Raw genomic sequence first — 20502 nt, 5'->3', positions numbered from 1 at the left:
TAAACCCTAATTGTAACGCATGGTTTTTTAAATGTTGGATTATTGAAATGCGCAGACCTTTTTATAAACATCAAATTTTGTTTCAAACCACAGAAACTAAAAGTTTTCATTCGCGTGTCATACGCATTCTTAGTCACGTGCCTCATTTTTGAAACTTGAAGCCTTGCATCGAAAAGACAATACAAATTGACAGGCATGTTTTTACATGTTCCGCGTGCCTGTTATAGAAGTTATCTTCACGAAATTGAACACATAGGAGATGTATTAATCACAGATGACAACAGTTTCATTTCAAAATTTCAAATAATAGAAATAATACCTTTTCAATTACAAAGGAAAATCGCAGAAACAGAAAATTAAAAAAAATTGAATGCTTACATATAGGCTGTGGCTTGAGAGTGTCACTTATGCGTCCTGTTGTATGATACATTAACAAACGAAATTTGGTCTTCACAACAAAATATTACACATGCCCAGAATAAACCATTTTATGGTACTGACACAATCTCAATGACATCAATGAACAGTGAACATTACAAGGAACATCATGTATTTGAAGTTAGTATGTTATGTCATGTGAATTTAAATTTCAAGTAGATCTTCCTACATGCCAATCATTTTTTAGCAGTTTTTGATTGTTTCTTTTTCCCTTTCCCTCCAGAGGCTTTTGCCTTTGGCTTGCTATACTTTGCTTCCAAATGTTTGAAAAAATTGTTTGCTTCATTCTCCCGGACTTGCTGCCTTTGCATTATCATCTTTGTTAGGTCATCCTCGCTGTTACCAAGACCAACTTCTTTTGCTGCCTCAGCTGCTTCCTCTGCCTCTTTTTTTGCCTGAAGATAAACATACATTAATAATGCTGCACCGTATGCAGCTAAAATAGTTATTGGAAAGAACTTGCTGGAAAATGGGTGGAAGCTAGAACACAATGTTATTTCATCTCCACAACCAAGCCTTGGACAGAAAACAATACATGATATTCTCTTCTCACAGCCCTTCCATATAAATGTTGTTTCAAGAGCTGTGACCAAAATAAATCTTAAAATATGAAGCCAATAATATATTAACAAATCAATTTTAAACCAGCCTTAAGAGAAGCAATAAAACAAAGACAAATATGAAGAATATTGGGCAATGAAATAGAGCTGGTCTGCGTATAAGGAGAAAAAGCAGGCTGTGTGCCAACAACTTCCACTCTGTGCCAAAGAAGTATAGAATTTTAGCAGGGGGCAAATTGCCTGAAGATGTTGATATCAGGGGGGGGGGCACATAAAGTAATGAGTTCCATTTTTATAATGGATTTAATCAAATGTAACAAAAGTATGCCTTAAAGAATAATAAAAATGTTGAACTTAAGGGTGTAGTTTCAAACATTTTCTGCTGGCTTTGCTTGCACTGGGCCTCCTTTTTGGCTTTTACCCCAGGTCCCATAAGCCTCTCAGTGGCCTTGTTGTGAGAAGGAAAGAGCCGTTGCTCTACAGCCCTGCTTGGCACACCTAGAATGTGCACAGAGGAGACTTTTGCATATTTAAACTTGCTTTGAAATCGCCCTGTTGTCAAAGACAAGTACAGGACAATCCAGACTACTGTGACTGTTGTTTGAGTGGAAGTGTGTAAGTAAAGTTGATTTTGGACACTTAATTGAATTTTTGCCAAATGTGTTTTCCTCAAAACATCTTTCATGTGATTCAGACCATTACAAGCATGTTGTTAACAAATAGCAACTCCTCTCTTGAACAGGCTCTTTATAGGATTTCAACAAAAAGCCATCAAGATTCCAAGATAATTGAAATTTCACAGAGAATTGGAACATGCTGGTCTTTTAACAGGAGCACAAGGTAAGTTTGAAAAACTCAATTTTACAAAACCTCCATTGACCTGTCCTCAACTGTTGCAAGCCAAACAAAAACAGTGTTGGCCTATACTCAAATTGCTGTGAAATAACATATCAAAGTGGCCTATTAGGGCACAACTTAATGAAAAAGGGGAAAAATGACTAAATTTCTTCCCAAATCAATTTCTCCCTGATTTCTCTTAGCCGACTAGTGATTTTCCCCGATAATTTAAATCCTTTGTAGAACTTTAGACTTGACCTACTTTCTTTCTTCTCTTCTTTTGGTTTTTGTGATCATCATTATCGAAAGCATCATACATTTTGACTTCTCCTGCCTTTATCCTTTCATTTATAATTTCCTTGAATCGCACATCATCTTCTTCATTGCAGCAAGGAACCCTTTCTAATATCATGTCCATATCTCCTTCGCATTCATCGTATGCTGTAAGAAGGTCTGCAGTTTCTTCTTCAGAAAACCGATACTTCGATTCAAATTCTTCAATATCTGCAATAGTAATCTTTTTGAACAAAATACGCCAATACGAGTCCCAGTTCCTGTTTTCTTGTACTAGTCCAAACTCTTCATCGATCTCACCAGACTCGTCGTACAAAGCCCTTTTATCTGAATTTGAAAGAATTGCGAAGACCTGACTTAAAGATTGGAATTTTCGGGTGGCCGTTTGTTTCTCTTCCTCGGTTACTCTATCTGGATGGACTTGCAAAGATATTTTGTAGTATGCTTTTTTCAAATTAGCTACTGATGCATTTGACTTTACGCCAAGTACCTCGTAAAGATTGCTCGTCCCATACAATTCTTTGATGCACTCAAGCAACTTCGCCATGTTTACTAACAAAATTTGGCGCGGAGCAAATCATTGGCGCGCGGTTATCTCCAGCCTCGTATTCATTTAACAAAACGAGACCCGCTATTTCCTCTTCCTAGTAAAGCTAAAGCTGACAGATATTGGCAGGTAGAGAAAAGGCCCAAACAGCATCAATTTTGAAATAGATGTGCTTTCAGAGACCAGGAGACATACATTATGATATTGAGTAGGAGCATGGCAATTGCTTAGTTAGGCTCAGGTGAAAAATAATCGCAGACAGAAATGAAGAATAACTGGGAACAGCAGCCGCTTTTAGGCCCTCACTCTGCCTCAACTGCTATGAGGTCGCCAAATGATGCATTTGTGAAAGATCTGACACGATCACTGGAAGATATAAAAAGGTCCTTGGATAGAGAAAATATTGGAAATGACGAAAAATTTGGACTGAGTCCTGTTCGAAGGATGTTCTGCTTGTTATCATTTTTTGATTTCCTTTTGATTGTCCTTTTGTGGATAATTTATGCTCAGGTAATTCAAGATTTTTGAATAAAAGTCCATGCCTAATGTCAGAGGTAAATCTTGTAGCATTTACAGTCAGCTACAGGGTATAGTATGCTCACACACCAAGGCAAATTGTAGCTGAAGAAACCAAACAGACATATTAAGAAAAACAACTGGTTGCTTGAAGATGCATCCATAAGGTCTGGTTTGCTAAAACAAATTAAACAATAATCAACAGCTACAAGTGCCAAATAAGTCCAATCAATAATTAGCAAAAGTAAATCAATAAACAAAGGCTAAAGATCATCTGCAATGTATGCAGCAAAACTGCAACAAGATATAGGATTAACTTACAAACAATAAGTCCTTTTGGTCTTAAAATTCCATACAAAGAGGGGACAAGACCAAGAACCAGGCCAAACTTAGCAAGAAACCAGGCAAAACATATCTAGAAACCAGGCCAACATTTGAAGTATACTACTCATCTCAGTGCATAAGGAAAAACAGAACTGTTCTTACTGATTTTATCTGTTCTTGAATCCCCAAGACCATATGCATGAAGCTTTTAAAGTTGAATCTATGGGAAGCAGGCTACCTCCTTGAACTGTAAAAATCAGGCACACTATTTGATAAACATCACAAACATGGTCAATCTATGTGACCTGACTGACACATAGGGATCAAAGATAAAGTCAGATCGACTTAAAAGTCAGTTAAAGTCTAAAGCAAAGATAATGTTTACATTTAACAAACAGTAGGTAAAAGCAAATAATGAATTCACATTTGTAACTATCAGTATGTCAAAGAATATGTGTATGTGCTGTTTGTTTATGAACAACATGAAAAAGTGCCTTTGAAAATCCCTTGACAATCAAAATATCAGTTGGTTGTGTAGGCAACATCAGCCAGTTCATTTTGTGATCATAGTGTACCATAATAATTTTCAAAGCAACTACAGAATTGAAGTTTTAAATGAATGTCTCATCTGTGAATGAGTGCTTGCTAATAGTAAGCAGCAAGTACCCTTTAATGTTGCATCATTTAGAATATCTGCCAAATGTCTGTTGAAGTTCTCCAATGCACATTATCTTTGGGAACAGTCTATATAAGTACCTTACACACATTCCTTGACATTCTGTCAGTTAAAGATACAAATCCATTATTTGCTTTTACAGGCAACAGGATTTTTTTAAAGATAATCAGTAATTAATTATCTACTAATTATTTGTTTTTACCTTTTAATTATTTCTTTCAAAACTAATAAACTTTTACCTGTACGCTTGGTACGATTTATAAGCTTTCTTTATGTTTTTTTGCTTCACTCAATTTTGTTCATGAAGAGGAGCACCATTTCCCTCTTTTAATCAGCACACATATATACATAATCTGTGAGTTAAGCTGCTGAAACACTTTATAGCATACCAGCTTGTGCACTTTGAGAAATATGCATAGAGATATGCTTTGTTTAAAAATAGGAAAAAAGTTGTTTGTCAGATTCTAAGAATCTTTCAGTCAGAATGTCTATAGAACAGTGAGCCCACACTTTGTTTCTTTGTTTCTTGCATTGGCAAGTTTATTTTGAAGATCTGCAACTGAGTGCCTGAAATCATGCACATTTTGCGGCAAATATGCTAAAGCATGCAGATGAGCAATATATTGCAGATGAGCAATATAGAAGAAAATTATGTATGGGCAATTTATTGCAGGTGTGAGACAAAGTTTCCAGTCTGGCAGTGAGCAGGAATTATGCAAAATGACAAAAAAACAATCAAATGCTACAAGAAATAAACTGGCAAATCAAAGAAATAGTTGACTAAACTAATGTTTTACTCTAGCATTCAAGGCTTTTTCAATGTAAAGATCATTTCTTGTGGGTCACTTGGCACTCCCCAGTTTGATTTCATATCAGGATTCTAACTAGTTGTACTGCAATTCGCAATTCATAGACTTTATGAGAATGATCTATTTGTTTCTATAGACAGCAATGGATAGTCTGACGAAAATGTTTAACAAAGAAGTTGAAGAGTACAAATTCAAAAGCTCACTCTTTGATTTTGTGGTATGTAGTTCAAAAGCTCTCTTAACTGATCAAAAAGCAATTCATATTTTTGGCAAATTTTATTTATACATTTATCAATTGTTAGGGTGATGTTTTGCAAGCACAAAATAATTTTTAGTGGGTAGGGTCATGTCTTAAGAATTGTTAAGAAGGGTCCTCTTGCCATGTGATCTTGCTATAACATGAGCCAATGCAAATATGTTAATGCAATATTATCTGAGAAGATTCCAACTCAAGGTTTCAGGCAAATTCTCGGAGTGGGGCAACATTTCTAAGATCTGCTTTTTTTTGCAGGAAATAAGACATTGCCTGAAAACACTAAAACTTTGTTTATTTCAGTAAATCTTTTTTCAAAGGTTTTTTATGAGTGTAACTAATTTTTATTTTGTTATGTTGTTTCCTTTGTTAGGTTCTGGCATTTGTTAGATGTATTCTTCTTTTATTCACATATGCACTTCTCAAGAGTAGCAAATGGTATTCAGTTGCAGTAAGTATTATAATTGTTTTGAAATCTGAAATTATTTAGCAGAGTAAAAACCGCATATGTATAATACATACAACCATAATGTGTCCATAATCAGTGCACCTTAGAAGAGACAACAGGAATTTGCAAATTCTATTAAGTTGATTTGGTTTTTAAAAGACAGCACAACAATTATATGTTATAAATAAAAAACTGAAAATCATGAAATTTATCCTATAAATAGTCTAGAATCAGAGACGTGACACAGTGTTGGATTTTTGGAACTGTTCTAAACTAGAGGCAATGCAGTTTGTCAAATGAATATATGTTTATAGGTCCAGGCTTTCGTTTGAAAGGTGTGCGATTGCACACGCATGCCCTGGCAAAATATCACACGGCGCCTTCTTTTATTTTGAGATCAAAAATTCTTAATAATTGGATTTGTTTGTTTTTGAGACAGGTTTAAATGTTTATCTTTCCTTGGTACTTTTTATTCATGCCACTTGAAAAAGGCTTAACACCTTGTCAGGATTGTGGGTTTACTGTGGGTAAAATTTGGACATAATCTAGAACTAATCTACATTTGTATGGATCATAGGACTAATCTACAGTGGAATCCCAATATTATGAAACCTGGGTATAACTAATTTTCTGGTATAAAAAAAGAATTTCTGGTCCTTTGGATTCTACCGAACCCCATACAAATTCTTTTGGTATAACAATGCTGGTATATAACAAACTCACATTATTACGAACCTAATTGTAGATCCCTTTATCATAATTTTCCTTGATATGACAAACTTTTCTATGAAACTGCTCTTTTTTCCAAAGAAAGCCTGTGGATTTAATTATAAGATCATAATTGCCAGATATTTCTTAAAAATTTGAGATTTACTGCTGCACCATGTTAGATATTTTTCTTTGTTCTTATTGTTCTTTGATCGTTCTTTCACCCCTAAATACAAGAGACACCTGCTCGATGTTAGAGACTAAGTAACTTTGGTATTTTGAATGAGAACTGAAGCATGCAATATAGGGTTTCCCTGATTTGAATGGAAAGATACCAAAAATTATCAATAGTAGTTTATGATATTGCAAATGATAGGCATGTATTAGCTTATCTGTAGCAGGGGCGGACACTTGTTCAAATATTGGGGTGGCAAGCCTATTGTTTTAATAAGATGACGTCACATTTCCCATTGTTTTAGAACAAAAGACCATTGTCCTCCAAAGTATTGGGGGGGCAGTCGCCCCCCTCGCCCCCCCTTGCCTCCCCCAAGTGTCCGCCACTGATCTGTAGTTATAATTCTGTATGCCTATTGTATATAAATTGATAAGTGATAATAAAATAAGCCTTTATTCACTTTTTATTGTAAATTTTTCCCTGAGGTGACAACAATGCTTTCTACCCTCATGGCCATTTTGAAAGTTGTGATGAATGAAGGAACAGTTGTAAGTTTCTTTTTAAAATTACATAATCAGGAAGAGATACAAAATTATCTGACCTTGTGCAATGCAAGAAAGTATTGGTCCAGCCAAAAAATTCAATATATAAGCATTAAAATCGTCAAAATCTTTTTCAAGCCTTGAAATTAAATCAGTGATACAGAACCAACTAGGTGAGTTAGCTCAAGTAGAGTTCTCAAGCATGACATGCTGAAAAATTGATTTTTAGATAATTTTTTGACCCTTGATCGCCCAAGCCAAAATAATGCAACAAAATACCTTTAAAAATTTAAAACAGACTGGATCATCTGCAAGTTATTTAATTTAATGCTATCATGCACAATGTTATGAAAAGTTTCATTTCACAAAGTATGCATCCTACATACAATTGCTATATTATTTTGCTTCATTTTCTTGCATTCTCTTGCGTTAAGATGCTCTGAACAGGGAATGAATCCCTTTCAACAATTTTCAAAGCTACATTTCAAACAATACAAGAATAACCCTGCTTTTGGTATTTTGCATGTTTAGCCCCTTCTCCTCCCTTAAGAAGGTTAAAGGAGGCTAGACAACATTGAATATAATTGTTGAAATGCTTAAAAATGTTGAAATGCCAATATAGGGCCATCACAACTGATTTCCTGCCACTTGTTTTGCTGTTTCAGGTAACTCTGCTTAATGTCACACTCCTCTTATAGTCATACACTACTAGGACAAACGTATTGCAACACCCTTATCAAAATGGCATCCAAAAAATTGAAGTTTTGTGAACTTTTAACTTTACGCTGAAATATTCCCCTCAAAAATAAGCATAAACATGCTAAACCAGGAATTTATTGAAGATTTCGAAAAACTTAGAGTTACAATATTAATGTGAGAAATTATACAGTTATAAGAAAAATATCTGCAGTGGTAAATTCAAGATATTGACAAGATAAGGAGCGAGTAGTTGTGATAAAACTTTGTAACTGGTCTCTCGACTCTAAAGATTTTGCAACTTTTGGTAGAAAATGATAGCAAAATAGTGAAAGTTTAGGAAACAACAAATGAATTTTTTAGCTCTGACTCTTTTAGCCTCGAAATTCTCCAATACAACTTGGATAATTTCTTGGGTACATTTAGGCCTATATAAATTGGTAAATCGTAAACTAGCGATGTGCGAGTTAATGCAGTGAAACATGTCAAAATAATGCATAACAGTTTTCTTGGTGGAATCAAATTAATGCTAGGAAAATGAGGAAGGCAGTCCTTTTCATAAAAAGCAATACATCCCCCATACAAGGTCATCTTAACTCGAATTTACCTGAAAATCTGCAAACTCTATGTCCTTCCTCGGCCATCACAAAGACCTAACCTTAAAATAAGTGAATATTTCTTGTTGCCAATGAAAATGATCTGATTTGAAATCCATTAGGTTCTCTAAGGTCCAAACCAAAACTGACTTAGAGAGTTTATTGAGAATGAAACAGAATCCCAGTGCATTTCATCAACAAATTCTGTGCATCGATTCCAAAGCAATTTTCTGCATTTATCAGAGTCAGAAGCATCTCCACAAAATGTCTGTTTAATTAAAAGTTACTTGAATTGCTGATTTAAAATTTTCAAAAATGAAAATGGAATATTCGAATTAACACTTCACTGAATTTGCAATTTTATTTGCGCGCCATTGGCTGATTAAACAATAGCTTAAGCTGACAACAACAAAAGTTATTGCGTGATCCGCCATTAATCACCTTCGCAGGTGTTGCAATAATTTTGTCCTGGTAGTGTACTTTTCTGGGAAATATTTAGTGTGACTATAAGCGTTGACTATAACAAAACTGCAGTTATGCTTCACCTACCACACAGAAAAACAGAAAAAAACCAATATTGCAAATTCAATGCACATCCTTTCTAGTGTATTGTTGTCTTTCCTAGCCATTTTGATCTTATTGTTGTATTATGCACTTAGATAAAGAGTGGACAACCAATGAGTTATTTAATAGTCATTGCCACATTTGTTATCTGCTGGTCGGAAGCCTGGCATTTTGATTTCCAAGTAAGTCACTCAAAGATTCAAAGTTACAAAGATTATGATAATCAAAATGTGTCTGATAGAAAATGATAATTTTTAATTGACTTTTCTTTGATTTTTCTGTGCATTACTTAAAGATCTTTTATTCTACCTTTAACCAAATAATGAAAAAAAATAGATGGCAAATATGCATTTCTGTGTGCTATGTTGATTTTTAAAAGTTATCATGTTAAAATTACTCTCATCTTTTGAAAGAAGAAAACATTTATTTCACACTAAAGAATTGTTTTCTGAACATAGAATTTTAATGAATTCTGCCACATTTTTCACATTCTATTGTTTCAAACAGTTTGCAAGGCCAGTTTAATATTCAATGTTGGTATTTGGAATAGTTTTTTTCTATCAGGTGCCCCTATTATTATAGACAGTTTCTGGATTGAAAGGCTACCATGATGTGGCTATCATATTGTGTTCTATGAAATGCTAGGGATTAGATTAGCTCAAAAGATGACATGAACTTTTATCTTTATCATCCAGGTGATACCTACAGAATTAAGACTAAGACGGGAAAATATAGCAAATACCCTCACAGGTAAATAATTCATCATTAGACTATAAGACCTACTTTTGTTGACAGATAAGTAGTGGATTTTCTGTGGCAGTGCCCTTCTACTTCCTTTCAAGAATATCATGGAATTTCTATCCTCTTCCTATAATCAATAGTTAATTTGTTTTTCTTAGGGACATTTAATGTCTGGCTTATTGACATTTATTTTATATTCAATCTTTTGTAGTAAAAATTGATGTTAAAGGCTTAATGTGATTCTATACTGTGATTCTATATTCTATACAATAGTTTTACGTGATTCTATACTGTTTAATGGTCTGTTGTCTAGCGCTTGATGCCATAAATACAACGTTACATGCTTAGATTTGTTAAAAACCACCACAAGGCAGATAAAATGGATAACATATGTATTCATTATAGCATCAAATTCATAAGCAGACAAATCTTTTGCTGAGAATTCTCACAACATAACAGCTGATTATTTCTACTACTTGAATTTTCATCTGCAATTCCCCCATATAATGATTTATTTTATGGGTAAAATCGTAAAGTTGCAGCCTCTTTGACAGGAAAACTTCTTTTTTTTCTGTCTCCAGCCTCAATACCCACATTACCATCAACTGTCAGTGACTGGCGTTTAGGGTGAGTGTTGCAGGCTTTATATTCTACGATTTTACTTCCACTAAACAACTCCAAATACCTAATCTTCATATTAGAAGGCGCTTCAATTTTTTTTTGTTAATGATATTTGTAAGTAGTGACTGTTTTATGGTCCTGATACTTTTTTATAAAAAATTTTTTTAAAAACAATATTAGATGTTGATAAACGTGGTGAAGACAATACCTAGACAGGCGCGGATCCAGACGGGAGCAAGGGGGGCAAGCATTCATATAGTAAAGGGGGCATGTCATATTCATATCGATTCTTCAATTGTTTGAAAACTATAATGATGATATCAGATAAAAGTTTCTGGAAATCTGCAAATTTTTGATTACCTCATTTACACTCATTTTTTATAAGAAACTGGCTACAAGAAACGAGTACTGGACAGTCAGAAAAAATTAAGAAACTCCAGTACTCGAAGCAAACAATTAAGAAACTATTAAATCGTGATAAAACTGAGAACAACGAAATTTTGTTAAACCCAAGAACATTATTGCCCTGTTGGTCTAGAACTTGAGACACAAGTGATAAAAATATCGTCGTTTCTAAAAGACTGAACACTCCAAGAACAGGCTGAACACCCCAAGAACGTGCTTTAATTTGAATGCTTTATTTTACTGCTTTGACAGAGTTAAAAAAGTACAAGAATATTAAGGCATCTATCTTTAGTTGATGTAGTCATGTTCATGCTTTGTAGCGTATGTGGCGGCAATTGCGTGCTTGGGCACAGACTAAACATTTTTTTTTCGTTTTTTCTCTTCTCCATTTTATTTTGCTTTCATTCAAATGTAAAAAATATGATTATTCGCAGCCATGCTAAGATTATTCTAAAGCTTTGCAAGACCCTTCATTTTTCATGTCAACATTAAAAAAGCGAAGAACTTTTGGAACCTAGTTATATAAAACCTTAAGAATATTTCCTTAAATTCTCTCTCATTAAAATCTATTTAGATGCTGTTTCTTGACATTTCTAGATTTACCTAACCTAAATTTTTCTTCCCGCCAACCATGGTGGCGGCCTTAACAAAGCAAAGCCAGAATAATTACATTTTGGCCCATCTTTAAATTACATTTCGCAGTTCCGGGATCCTGGATCTGACTTCATGCGCTTCAAGTCGACTTAACGAAGACAAATGTCCTAATCTAAAAATAGCACAGGCCGTGAAACAACGACCATGTAAATTTTGAAAACTCAGTACCTAGGGTATCAGAATTAAGTCCCCTGAACAAAATCCACATGTTTTTCTGGTTTTCTGGCTCGGCACTCGAAATACTTAAAGGCATTAGTCATGGCTAAAGCCCCCTCAGCCCCCCTGTGCCTGATTTGAAAAGTCTTTGTGGCATTTGAAGGGAAAAATGGGGGGAGAAGTTTTTAAATCTTTTTTAGAGAGCAAGATAAAAGAGAGAGAAAGAAAGAACCTTTAGAAACGGCGGAACAAAGAGTACTTACAACATCGTGTGTGCAGTTTGCTTGACAGCCAATCAGAATATCATAATGACTCAGCATTTTTGCAATTTGGGTATACGCTTCCTATTTACCATGACTCAATGCCTTTAAGAACCCCTTTCATAGATTCAACTCCATAATAAACTTAGTTCATAAGCCTGGTTCCCACTTGGTCGTTTGGGTCGTTTGGGTCGTTGGAAAATACCCAAACGACTGAAAAGACTCAGTGGAAACATACCTGCCAACAACCCAAAAGACCTGAAAGACTCAAACGACAGTTGTCACAAAGATAGAAAATTTTTTATCTCCGCGACCCCAAATACCCACGCATTAATTATTTTTGCAAGTGGAAGCCGACAAACGACTCAAACGACTCAAGCGACTCAAACGACCCACGCTTTAGTAACTATTTCTTCAAGAAAAGGGGATTTTCTTGTAACCGCGTGTTTGACTAGAACAAGAACAAGATTTATGGAAGCTTTATGGAAGAAATTCAAAAATACGAGTGCCATTATATCAATTACTTGAAAGAAATTAAAAATAAATACAAAAATATCAAATCATGGCAAGCTATTGCACTGAAATTTAGTGATCTAACATTGCCGTCTGTACAAAGTCACCAGAGGTAGAAATAGTTAACTTTGCAACATCAGTTGTTGTTTATCAAATGCTACCATCGTTCCTTCCACGCATGCCGCCAAAATTAAATGAGCGATGCATGGTGCAAGCAATGAACAGCATCAACAACAAAACGACTCAAAAGACTTAAACGACCAAGTAGAAACCAATGGGTTCCAACCACGTAGCTGTAGGTGTCGGCTAGGGGGGGGGGGGCAAACTCGAGCAAGAACCATACCTGAGGGGGGCAGGCTTTAAAACAAGAAAACAGATATATAACAAACAGATATATTTGGACAAAATCAAGGTCATGGAATTATAAATATGCCAAATTTTCAAAATATCTTTAGGAAAAACTGTAGCCAGAGGGGGCAAGTTGTTGTCAAAATGTTCATTGCCCCCTCTGCAGCTACGTGGCTGATGTGTTCTTTGGGTCGTTCGTGTTTTTCAGGAACGACTCTGACGACTCAAACGACCCAAACGACCAAGTGGGAACCAGGCTTAAGCAAACGCAATGCTGTGTTTTCACACACATGACGAACACAATAAGCAGTTATGACAACCCTTTCACCATTAGAACAATGAACGACTATTTCCGCTAGTTCGGTTTCTAGAATTCGACCATCATTGACCAAAATTATTTTCTTAGCCTAGACTTTCGGGGGGTTGACTGCTTCTTGGTGACAATGTATAGTGCCTGTGTCATATGCGTTTCAGTAACCTTATGCATTTCGGTGCGGCTACACAAACGCATGACAATTTTGGTTATGCAAAAGACGCACAAGGTGAATAGTCTACCTCTTCAACATGGCGAATCCAAAGGCATTGCTGCATATAATTAGAGAAATTTTTCTCAACTCTGAGGCAAGAAATGCGCAGAAATTGGAAAAATGAAATATTCGAAATAAAAGATGAACTTTTTGCAGTGACTGAATTTGAGTCGAAAAACATCAAACCACGACCTCTGAGAGTCAGGTAACATTCTTTAAGTCAGTAAACAGCGATTCTTCTCCTTTTCTGCTTTGCCCACTTTAGAGCTATTTACTGCATATAAATTTTATCTAAAAGATCTTTTTCATCGATATCTTTGAACGAAATGAGCCTTTCATATTTTGAATTGATTCCCCCTCCCCATTATTGTCAAATTGTAGTATATTTCCTTAATAACAGTGCACTGTTAGAAGGAATACAATGAGCATCTCCCCCCCCCCCAATATGAATTTCGTTCCGACAGCACTGGATTCTGCTAAGCCTTCTGGCTTCTCAGCAGCTTCATCAAAGCAATTTATAAGAAATTTATAGGCTGATGGCCCCCCAAAATCCCTGTATGAAAATGGGGGAAGAAGTTTTGAAATCTTTTGTAGAGAGCAAGAGAAAAGAGAAAGAAAGAAATAACCTTTTTAGAAACGGCGGAACAAAGAGCACTTACAACATCGTGTGTGCAGTTTGCATCGTGTGACACCAAATTCAGATTTGTTTCTAGATCCGCGCCTGCTAGATCAGACTTCGCACCTTATGCGGAGTTAAAATATTTATTATTGGCCATGATTTTTACCTGCCCAGTTCGTTAAAAATCACAATGAAAAGTCAACATGACATAAAAGTAAATCTTGCTTTCATACGACAGTAACCGTGAATTTTGGAGCATTGCTCACTGGGTTCACTCAAAAAAATAATTTTGGCCTAAAAGCAAGTACTTTGGGATGTTTGTATTGTACAACAACAGCTTACATTTATATATTCAGTGATGATTTTCTTGAATGATTTACATTTTAATTCTCAGTGCAAATTCAGAGTACCAGTCTTGTTACTCCCCTGGTGGAAGAAGTCCGAAAGGTAGTTCTTAATTTATATGATTATCCTTTAATATGATGTGCCATCTTAGTAATGTTTTGTTAAATATCGAATGGCAGCAACTAGAAACTATACAGTTTTAGCAGTTGTTCTTATGCCACTTATACTATCATTGCTAACTGGTAGGATTCTTGGTATTAGACGGCCCTGTAATAATATTTCACGGTCAATCGATAGCCTAAAGCATCCTCGAAACTTTCCGTAATTTAGAAGATATACTTTAATAGAAATGGCATTATTATTTGATATGGTAACTAGCCTTTGTTGAGCCAAAAATGTCGTTGTTTTTAAATCGACTAACATGTGAACTCAGCGAGATTATTTTTGCGACTTTAATCATTATTTGTTGGTTGTGCGTTTATAGAATCTGGAGATTCGGATTCGGACACCGTGAGCAATTTTTCGAGGGATGATTTCAATCGGAACTCAAAGGTACTACAACCTTTTTATACTAGGCTGCTTAACAATACTAGTTTAACATCAAAAGGACAATTTGGTGGCTTATTGTTAATATGTTTATTATCAAATTCCTATCTCGGATGTTTTCCATTTTGCTTTAGAGGGAAGGTGATGTACTCAAATTAAGGCATTTTTCGTTACATTCCCCGAGTGAAGTTTAGCCCCTTGAATCGTAGTCCTACTTTAAATAAGGTTATTTTCTAATTCATTTCATTCAACCGAAAATAACAACATTTATTTAGTAGCTAATTAAAACAGTAGTACTAGTCAGTTTAGCATTTTGCGAGTAAGCATCGGCATATCAAAAATAAATCAATTAACAAAAAGTATTAAAAGAAAAAATATCATCAACTTAACACAATATTGCTAAAGCTATAAAGACATTCTAGTTAGAAAATGAAAACCTAGACATAAGTTTGGCATCAAGTAAAATGAAAAATCACCACTACAGTACAGATACTCTGATATCCTTAGGGGAGGGGTGGGAGGGAATACTTATCCGCAAAATAGCTATCGACGTGTGAACTTAAAATTTCAGTACAGACTATTTATACTGACACAACTTCACGTGTGAAACAACTTGAAATCACTATCACGCTTGCAACACAACACTATTGTAACCTTCTTAAAGACTCTATTCTCTATCTTTCTCCTGGGACTAAATAAATTCAGTCATATATGTAATTTGTTTGTGTTTTGTATTTTGCCAATCATTCAGCGTGATATTCTACATCAAACTGAGGCAGATTTGAAATGGCTACCACTACCAGCTCCTTCTTATCATTAGAATCGATTCTCCCATTTCTTTTGCTTGCTGAAGATACACTACTCTATATCCCAAATTGTCAATATAGTTAGTTCTGCATTGTTTTACTAATGTCTAGGCAGAGCTTTAAACAAGCGTGTCATCTCACCCCTATGTCAACATGAAGTTACCGCTCTTGCTGTTCGTTTTTATCTTTATCAGCAAGGAAGACATATAAACCGCGGCAAAGAGGCAGTAAAACAAGTTCAGAAAATGCTTCACATCACAGAGAACTGGAAAAAAGAAAAGGAAGATGTGAGTTGCATTTTGTATTTTTAACATGTTGGTTAAAGAAGTAAAACGTAGTTTTTTTTCTTTGAAGTGTTTTCGTAATTCCTATTTTTTCAAGTGAACCTTTGAAAGCTCAAAAGAATGATAGTTCAGAATAGTTTATTGTCACTGCCAACTGAGTCACCCAATCCATTTTTATTTTCAGAATGGTATACTTGTGGAAGCAAGACATTTTGATGGCATTGGTAAAGTCTTCCGGTGCAAGGTAGTATTCAAAAATAAAATTTGTCTATTTGCTTTTTCATAGCTGTCGAACCTTGAAATCCACATCACCATGCAATATTTTATAACTCAGAATGAAACTTTACGTTGTGTACCATTTCCAATTAGACTACCAGAAAATTACTATTCAAAAAAGCTGTTTTGAAAGCAATCTGGATTATGAAAGTATTTCTATCATTCACATCAATGCCAGTATCTTAATTTCTTCTTTGTTGAAATTGATAGAGTCTGTTAGCGTGCCACTCAAGTCTTCTGTTCAACATTCTTTGGAACAACGTGGAAAGCCAACCCTCCTGGAATCCTACAGTTTCAGACTGCCAGGTAATGCAGGCTTTCCTCACCTCTTGTTTTCACATCAATGCTACCCAGTATTTTGTTACATTTTTGCTACGTGTATAATGTTATGTTTTGAAGTCATAGAACCAAGCTTTCGGTATGTGAGAAAGTTCTGTTACTCCTGGTCCAGCGAACCAGGAATCCGTTGACGGTTCTGAGGATGCTGGGAAAAAATTCCTAGGAGATGGGTAATCAGCTAAGAGATACTCCCTGCTCAGTATTGCATGGCCGGATATTACATTCATTGCGAGAATCGCTAGAGGGGGGGTTATTGTGTCTGGTAAACACTACACACGATGCTTCTCATACTACTGTGACTTCTAGATTCACGAAGCAGGATACACGGCTGCCTTGGCGCTTGAGCCGTAAAATGTTACAATTTTATTCCAAACTTAGGTAATATTTCTTAACTTTTGTCCACATTTTTTTAAGCTCATAATTGATGCTAAGATGGATATTTTAATTCATCAATTTGTGCTTGTTTGTTCTGTTAGATCATATCCGTCATAAACAAGAAAACAGATATTTGCTACGTTGTTGCAGCAGAAGCCGCTGGCGGGCTTGTTTCTTCGAGGTATTTGCTAAATCTTAGACCTTCATCGTCTTCTACAATTTCTACGTTTTATCTGTTACCAATCAGGGTGGACATGAAGAATCCGGATAGGTATCATGTTTTGCTAGATGTCATATTTTTCGGAGAGCGTTCCCTAACCCTAGGCGATATGTGATTCGTTGATGCAGTCAAAAATCTCCTCGACTTGTATGACACGAAGTTAATCGGATTATCCGAACCGGATTCCTCACCTTCACCACTAATCAGTTTATGAAGAAATCATTGCTAAGTATTCCATCATAAAAGCCCTGACATATTGTCAGTAATTTTTTGCTAAAAGCTACATTATACGCACATTTTGGCTTCTTATTTGTATATGATTGCTTTTTTACACCCAAGACCAAATTTTCTGTCGTACTGATTAAAAAATGTTTGTGTGAAGTTTACTCCAGCGATCTCTGTTTATTATTTTGAGCAAAATAATTTTGATAGGAGATTAAAATGATGATTATTTTTGTAGGGATTTTGTGTCAGTGAGGAGGTATGAAAAACAGGGAGGTTTGTTTGTGCTAGCTGGCGAGTCAACGACCTGCGATACTGTTCCTGCGAGGAAAAATATTGTGAGGTATACTCATTCTACTCAATTTATTCTGCTTACTTTCAAAACTCTGTATGGAATAGCATTTATTAAACGTGTCGTTCGGCGCAGTTACTTTCATTTGTTGTAACGTAAGTGTAATGTTGTAAATCTATTTTTGTCTGTTTTATGATTAACTGTAATTGAAATCAAATGGTCAATTCTTGTGAAGAGGCCAAAACTTTTTTTCTACACAATCGTATTGTTTTCGTTTTACTCAAATACAGAACCCTCTCGTTTTTGATCCAGCCACGCCCTCTAGCTCCCAGCTGACCCAACATTGGATCTGCTTTTACTATGCTAGTTAACTTAGGTCTAAACACGGTCCAGTCAGGTTTGGTAAAATCATTTAATTTAACTATGCTGGAATATCATTTTAGTTTAACTAACTTGAGCCTAGATAGATATATTAGAGTAAATGAGGCTTTATTAAAGGTTGAGATTACTTATAAATGAATTGTGTTAACATTTAAGCCCCGAATCCTTAACATTTCCCATTGGTTAGACTACAAAATAGACCTATTGTTACGTAAACAATCGGCAACGTGAGGGTTTTTCTTAATGTTTTCTAGATCATAAACGCGCGCGCGTTAACTCTGAACGGTTGATTGGCGGGACATAGTGACGGGACAAAAATATCAAGTCGAGGTCTCTGGAAATGTTTTGCTAGATGTCAAATTAGTATCAAGAAACGATACGAGTTTCCACTGCAACTTTAGTTTTTCTTAACCTACGATATTTCAATTCCGCCCTCAGCATAGCAAGTTTTTAGTTTGAATATTCTAGTGTAATTATGTCAGTCCTCAGATCGGCTAATCAATGAATTTTTGTCGACGAATGCCTATAGTTTTCAACTGTTTGTATTTTCTCCTTTTTAGAGGAGAAAATGGTCCTGGAGGATACATAATAAAAGTTATTCCTAATGAAGCAGATCGATGCGAATTCATCTGGTTCTTAAATACAGATATCAAGGTATGGAAAGAGAAATTAAATTGTCAGGTTTTCAGTAATTTTCTCATCATTTCAACCCCATGATCTGTAATGAGATTAAAGGAGGTAGAACTAGAATTATAATTTAATCGCTTTTCATTGCTGTTCTTTCCTCTTAAAACAACAAAGTCCACTTCAGTAGAAAAAATTGGGTTAAAAAAATTCTGTGAAAACAGTTAGTATTAAAAATCATCTGTGACTCGTATAAGACCATGTGAAAATATGATGACAGTGTAATATGTTAAATGAACTGCAAGCAACTTCAACACGAACACTTTTTATCATATAGATTTTACAACCCGTCCTAAATTGCCGCTTTATAGTTAGAAGACTAGGATTGGTACATAATGATTGCGAGGCTCCGTTAAAGTGCAATATAGCAGCTGCCTCTTTATCGTTATCCATCGAGAAAGCTAAACGTGCATTATTTACTTTCAGGGTTGGATTCCAAAGTCCGTAATCGACCAAACGATGGCTTCAGTCATGATCGATACTGTTCGAGCATTGCAAGATCATATCGAACGTATGCCAAAACTATAATTTGTTTGTTATCATTTGAATTTGAATTTATTTTAAATTTTTTTATCGATTTTGATACAATGTTCGAATTGAATGCCTTGATAATTCTGGCACTGGTGTTCATTACTTGCAATTGTGAAATTCTGAATTGATTTTAAAATTATTTACTTGATGTTTGATAGTTAAAGTAAAGCTGAGTATAGCAAAGTATAGCTTAAGGTTTACCTATGAACTGGCGGGGCTGATGAACTTAGGCCATTGTTTTAGAGTACCCAAATTTTGCAAAAATTAACGGATTTATGAGTCTCAAGAGCAATGAAATGACACTAAGCTACACATCCAGAACATTTTACAGACATGGCCCACAAAGTGGATGTCATATTCTTTAAGCTTTCTCGTCGGTAAACCCAAACTTGAAACAGGTCAAACCGTGTTGCACAGAAATCTATTAATAGTCTTACTGGAAAATAATTTGGCTCGATAATTGTTTGCAATTCTTTGAGTGATTAGATATTCGAAAGTACAAGTGAGTTTAAAATTGATTTATGAAATGTAAAATTTATCCAAATGTAGGTTGTAAATTATTTTTTAGAAGTTTTTGTTTGTATTTGTAAAAAACCGTTTGAGTTGATTCAAGACGGTAATTACCAATTTGATACCAAGAACTTATCTTTGTCTTAATCCTTAAGTATCTTTCTGCAACTTTGAAGTGTACAAACAATATAAATACTGAAGCAAACACGTCTTGTCTTTGTTTATAGCCTTTCGATACTGAAAAAAACACGCCTTGTTCCTGTTTATAGCCTTCCGGTACTGAAACAAACAAGTCTTGTTATTGTTTATAGTCTTTCGATCCTGAAGCAAACATGTCTTGTTATTGTTTATAGCCTTTCGATAATGAAACAAACAAGTCTTGTCCCTGTTTATAGTCTTTCGATACTGAAACAAACAAGTCTTGTTATTGTTTATAGCCTTTCGGTACTGAACCAAACAAGTCTTGTCCCTGTTTATAGTCTTTCGATACTTAAACAAACAAGTCTTGTTATTGTTTATAGCCTTTCGGTACTGAACCAAACAAGTCTTGTCCCTGTTTATAGTCTTTCGATACTGAAAAAAACACGCCTTGTTCCTGTTTATAGCCTTTCGGTACTGAAACAAACAAGTCTTGTTATTGTTTATAGTCTTTCGATCCTGAAGCAAACATGTCTTGTCCCTGTTTATAGCCTTTCGATACCAAAACAAACACGTACAGTCTCTGTTTGTAGTCTTTGGCTTATGTTCTTTAACCCTATCACCTTACTAAGACCCAACATTACGCTGTTTGACCTTTCGAAATGCTTACTTTATCTGCAGCTTGAATACTGATTAAAAATGTTAGACGCAAAAATCACAAAATTT

The 20502-nt window shown here is 35.2% G+C and overlaps 2 protein-coding genes across 2 annotated transcripts; one reads left to right on the top strand and one right to left on the bottom strand.

Moving 5' to 3' along the window:
- Window positions 1-284: 284 nt before the first annotated feature.
- On the bottom strand, window positions 285-2722 carry LOC135682867 (dnaJ homolog subfamily C member 9). Its single transcript, XM_065197945.2, has 2 exons — window positions 2098-2722; window positions 285-833 (listed from the first exon to the last, which is right to left on the bottom strand). Exons 1-2 carry the CDS (start codon window positions 2674-2676, stop codon window positions 615-617), a joined length of 798 nt encoding a protein of 265 aa, XP_065054017.1. The 5' UTR covers window positions 2677-2722; the 3' UTR covers window positions 285-614.
- A 53-nt stretch (window positions 2723-2775) lies between these two features.
- Window positions 2776-19843, top strand: LOC135682864 (stAR-related lipid transfer protein 3). Its single transcript, XM_065197942.2, has 16 exons — window positions 2776-3186; window positions 5138-5218; window positions 5628-5705; window positions 7071-7133; window positions 9079-9165; window positions 9679-9733; window positions 10306-10351; window positions 14222-14274; window positions 14657-14724; window positions 15719-15811; window positions 15993-16052; window positions 16295-16390; window positions 16900-16979; window positions 17479-17583; window positions 18474-18567; window positions 19024-19843. Exons 1-16 carry the CDS (start codon window positions 2941-2943, stop codon window positions 19123-19125), a joined length of 1407 nt encoding a protein of 468 aa, XP_065054014.2. The 5' UTR covers window positions 2776-2940; the 3' UTR covers window positions 19126-19843.
- Window positions 19844-20502: the final 659 nt, after the last annotated feature.

Source organism: Rhopilema esculentum, chromosome 16 (assembly GCF_057945365.1).
Source record: "Rhopilema esculentum isolate cy_ngs chromosome 16, ASM5794536v1, whole genome shotgun sequence".
Classification (NCBI taxonomy): Eukaryota; Metazoa; Cnidaria; class Scyphozoa; order Rhizostomeae; family Rhizostomatidae; genus Rhopilema; species Rhopilema esculentum.
Note: the sequence above shows the minus strand (reverse complement) of the source record. Positions and strands in the feature narration are given on the sequence as shown.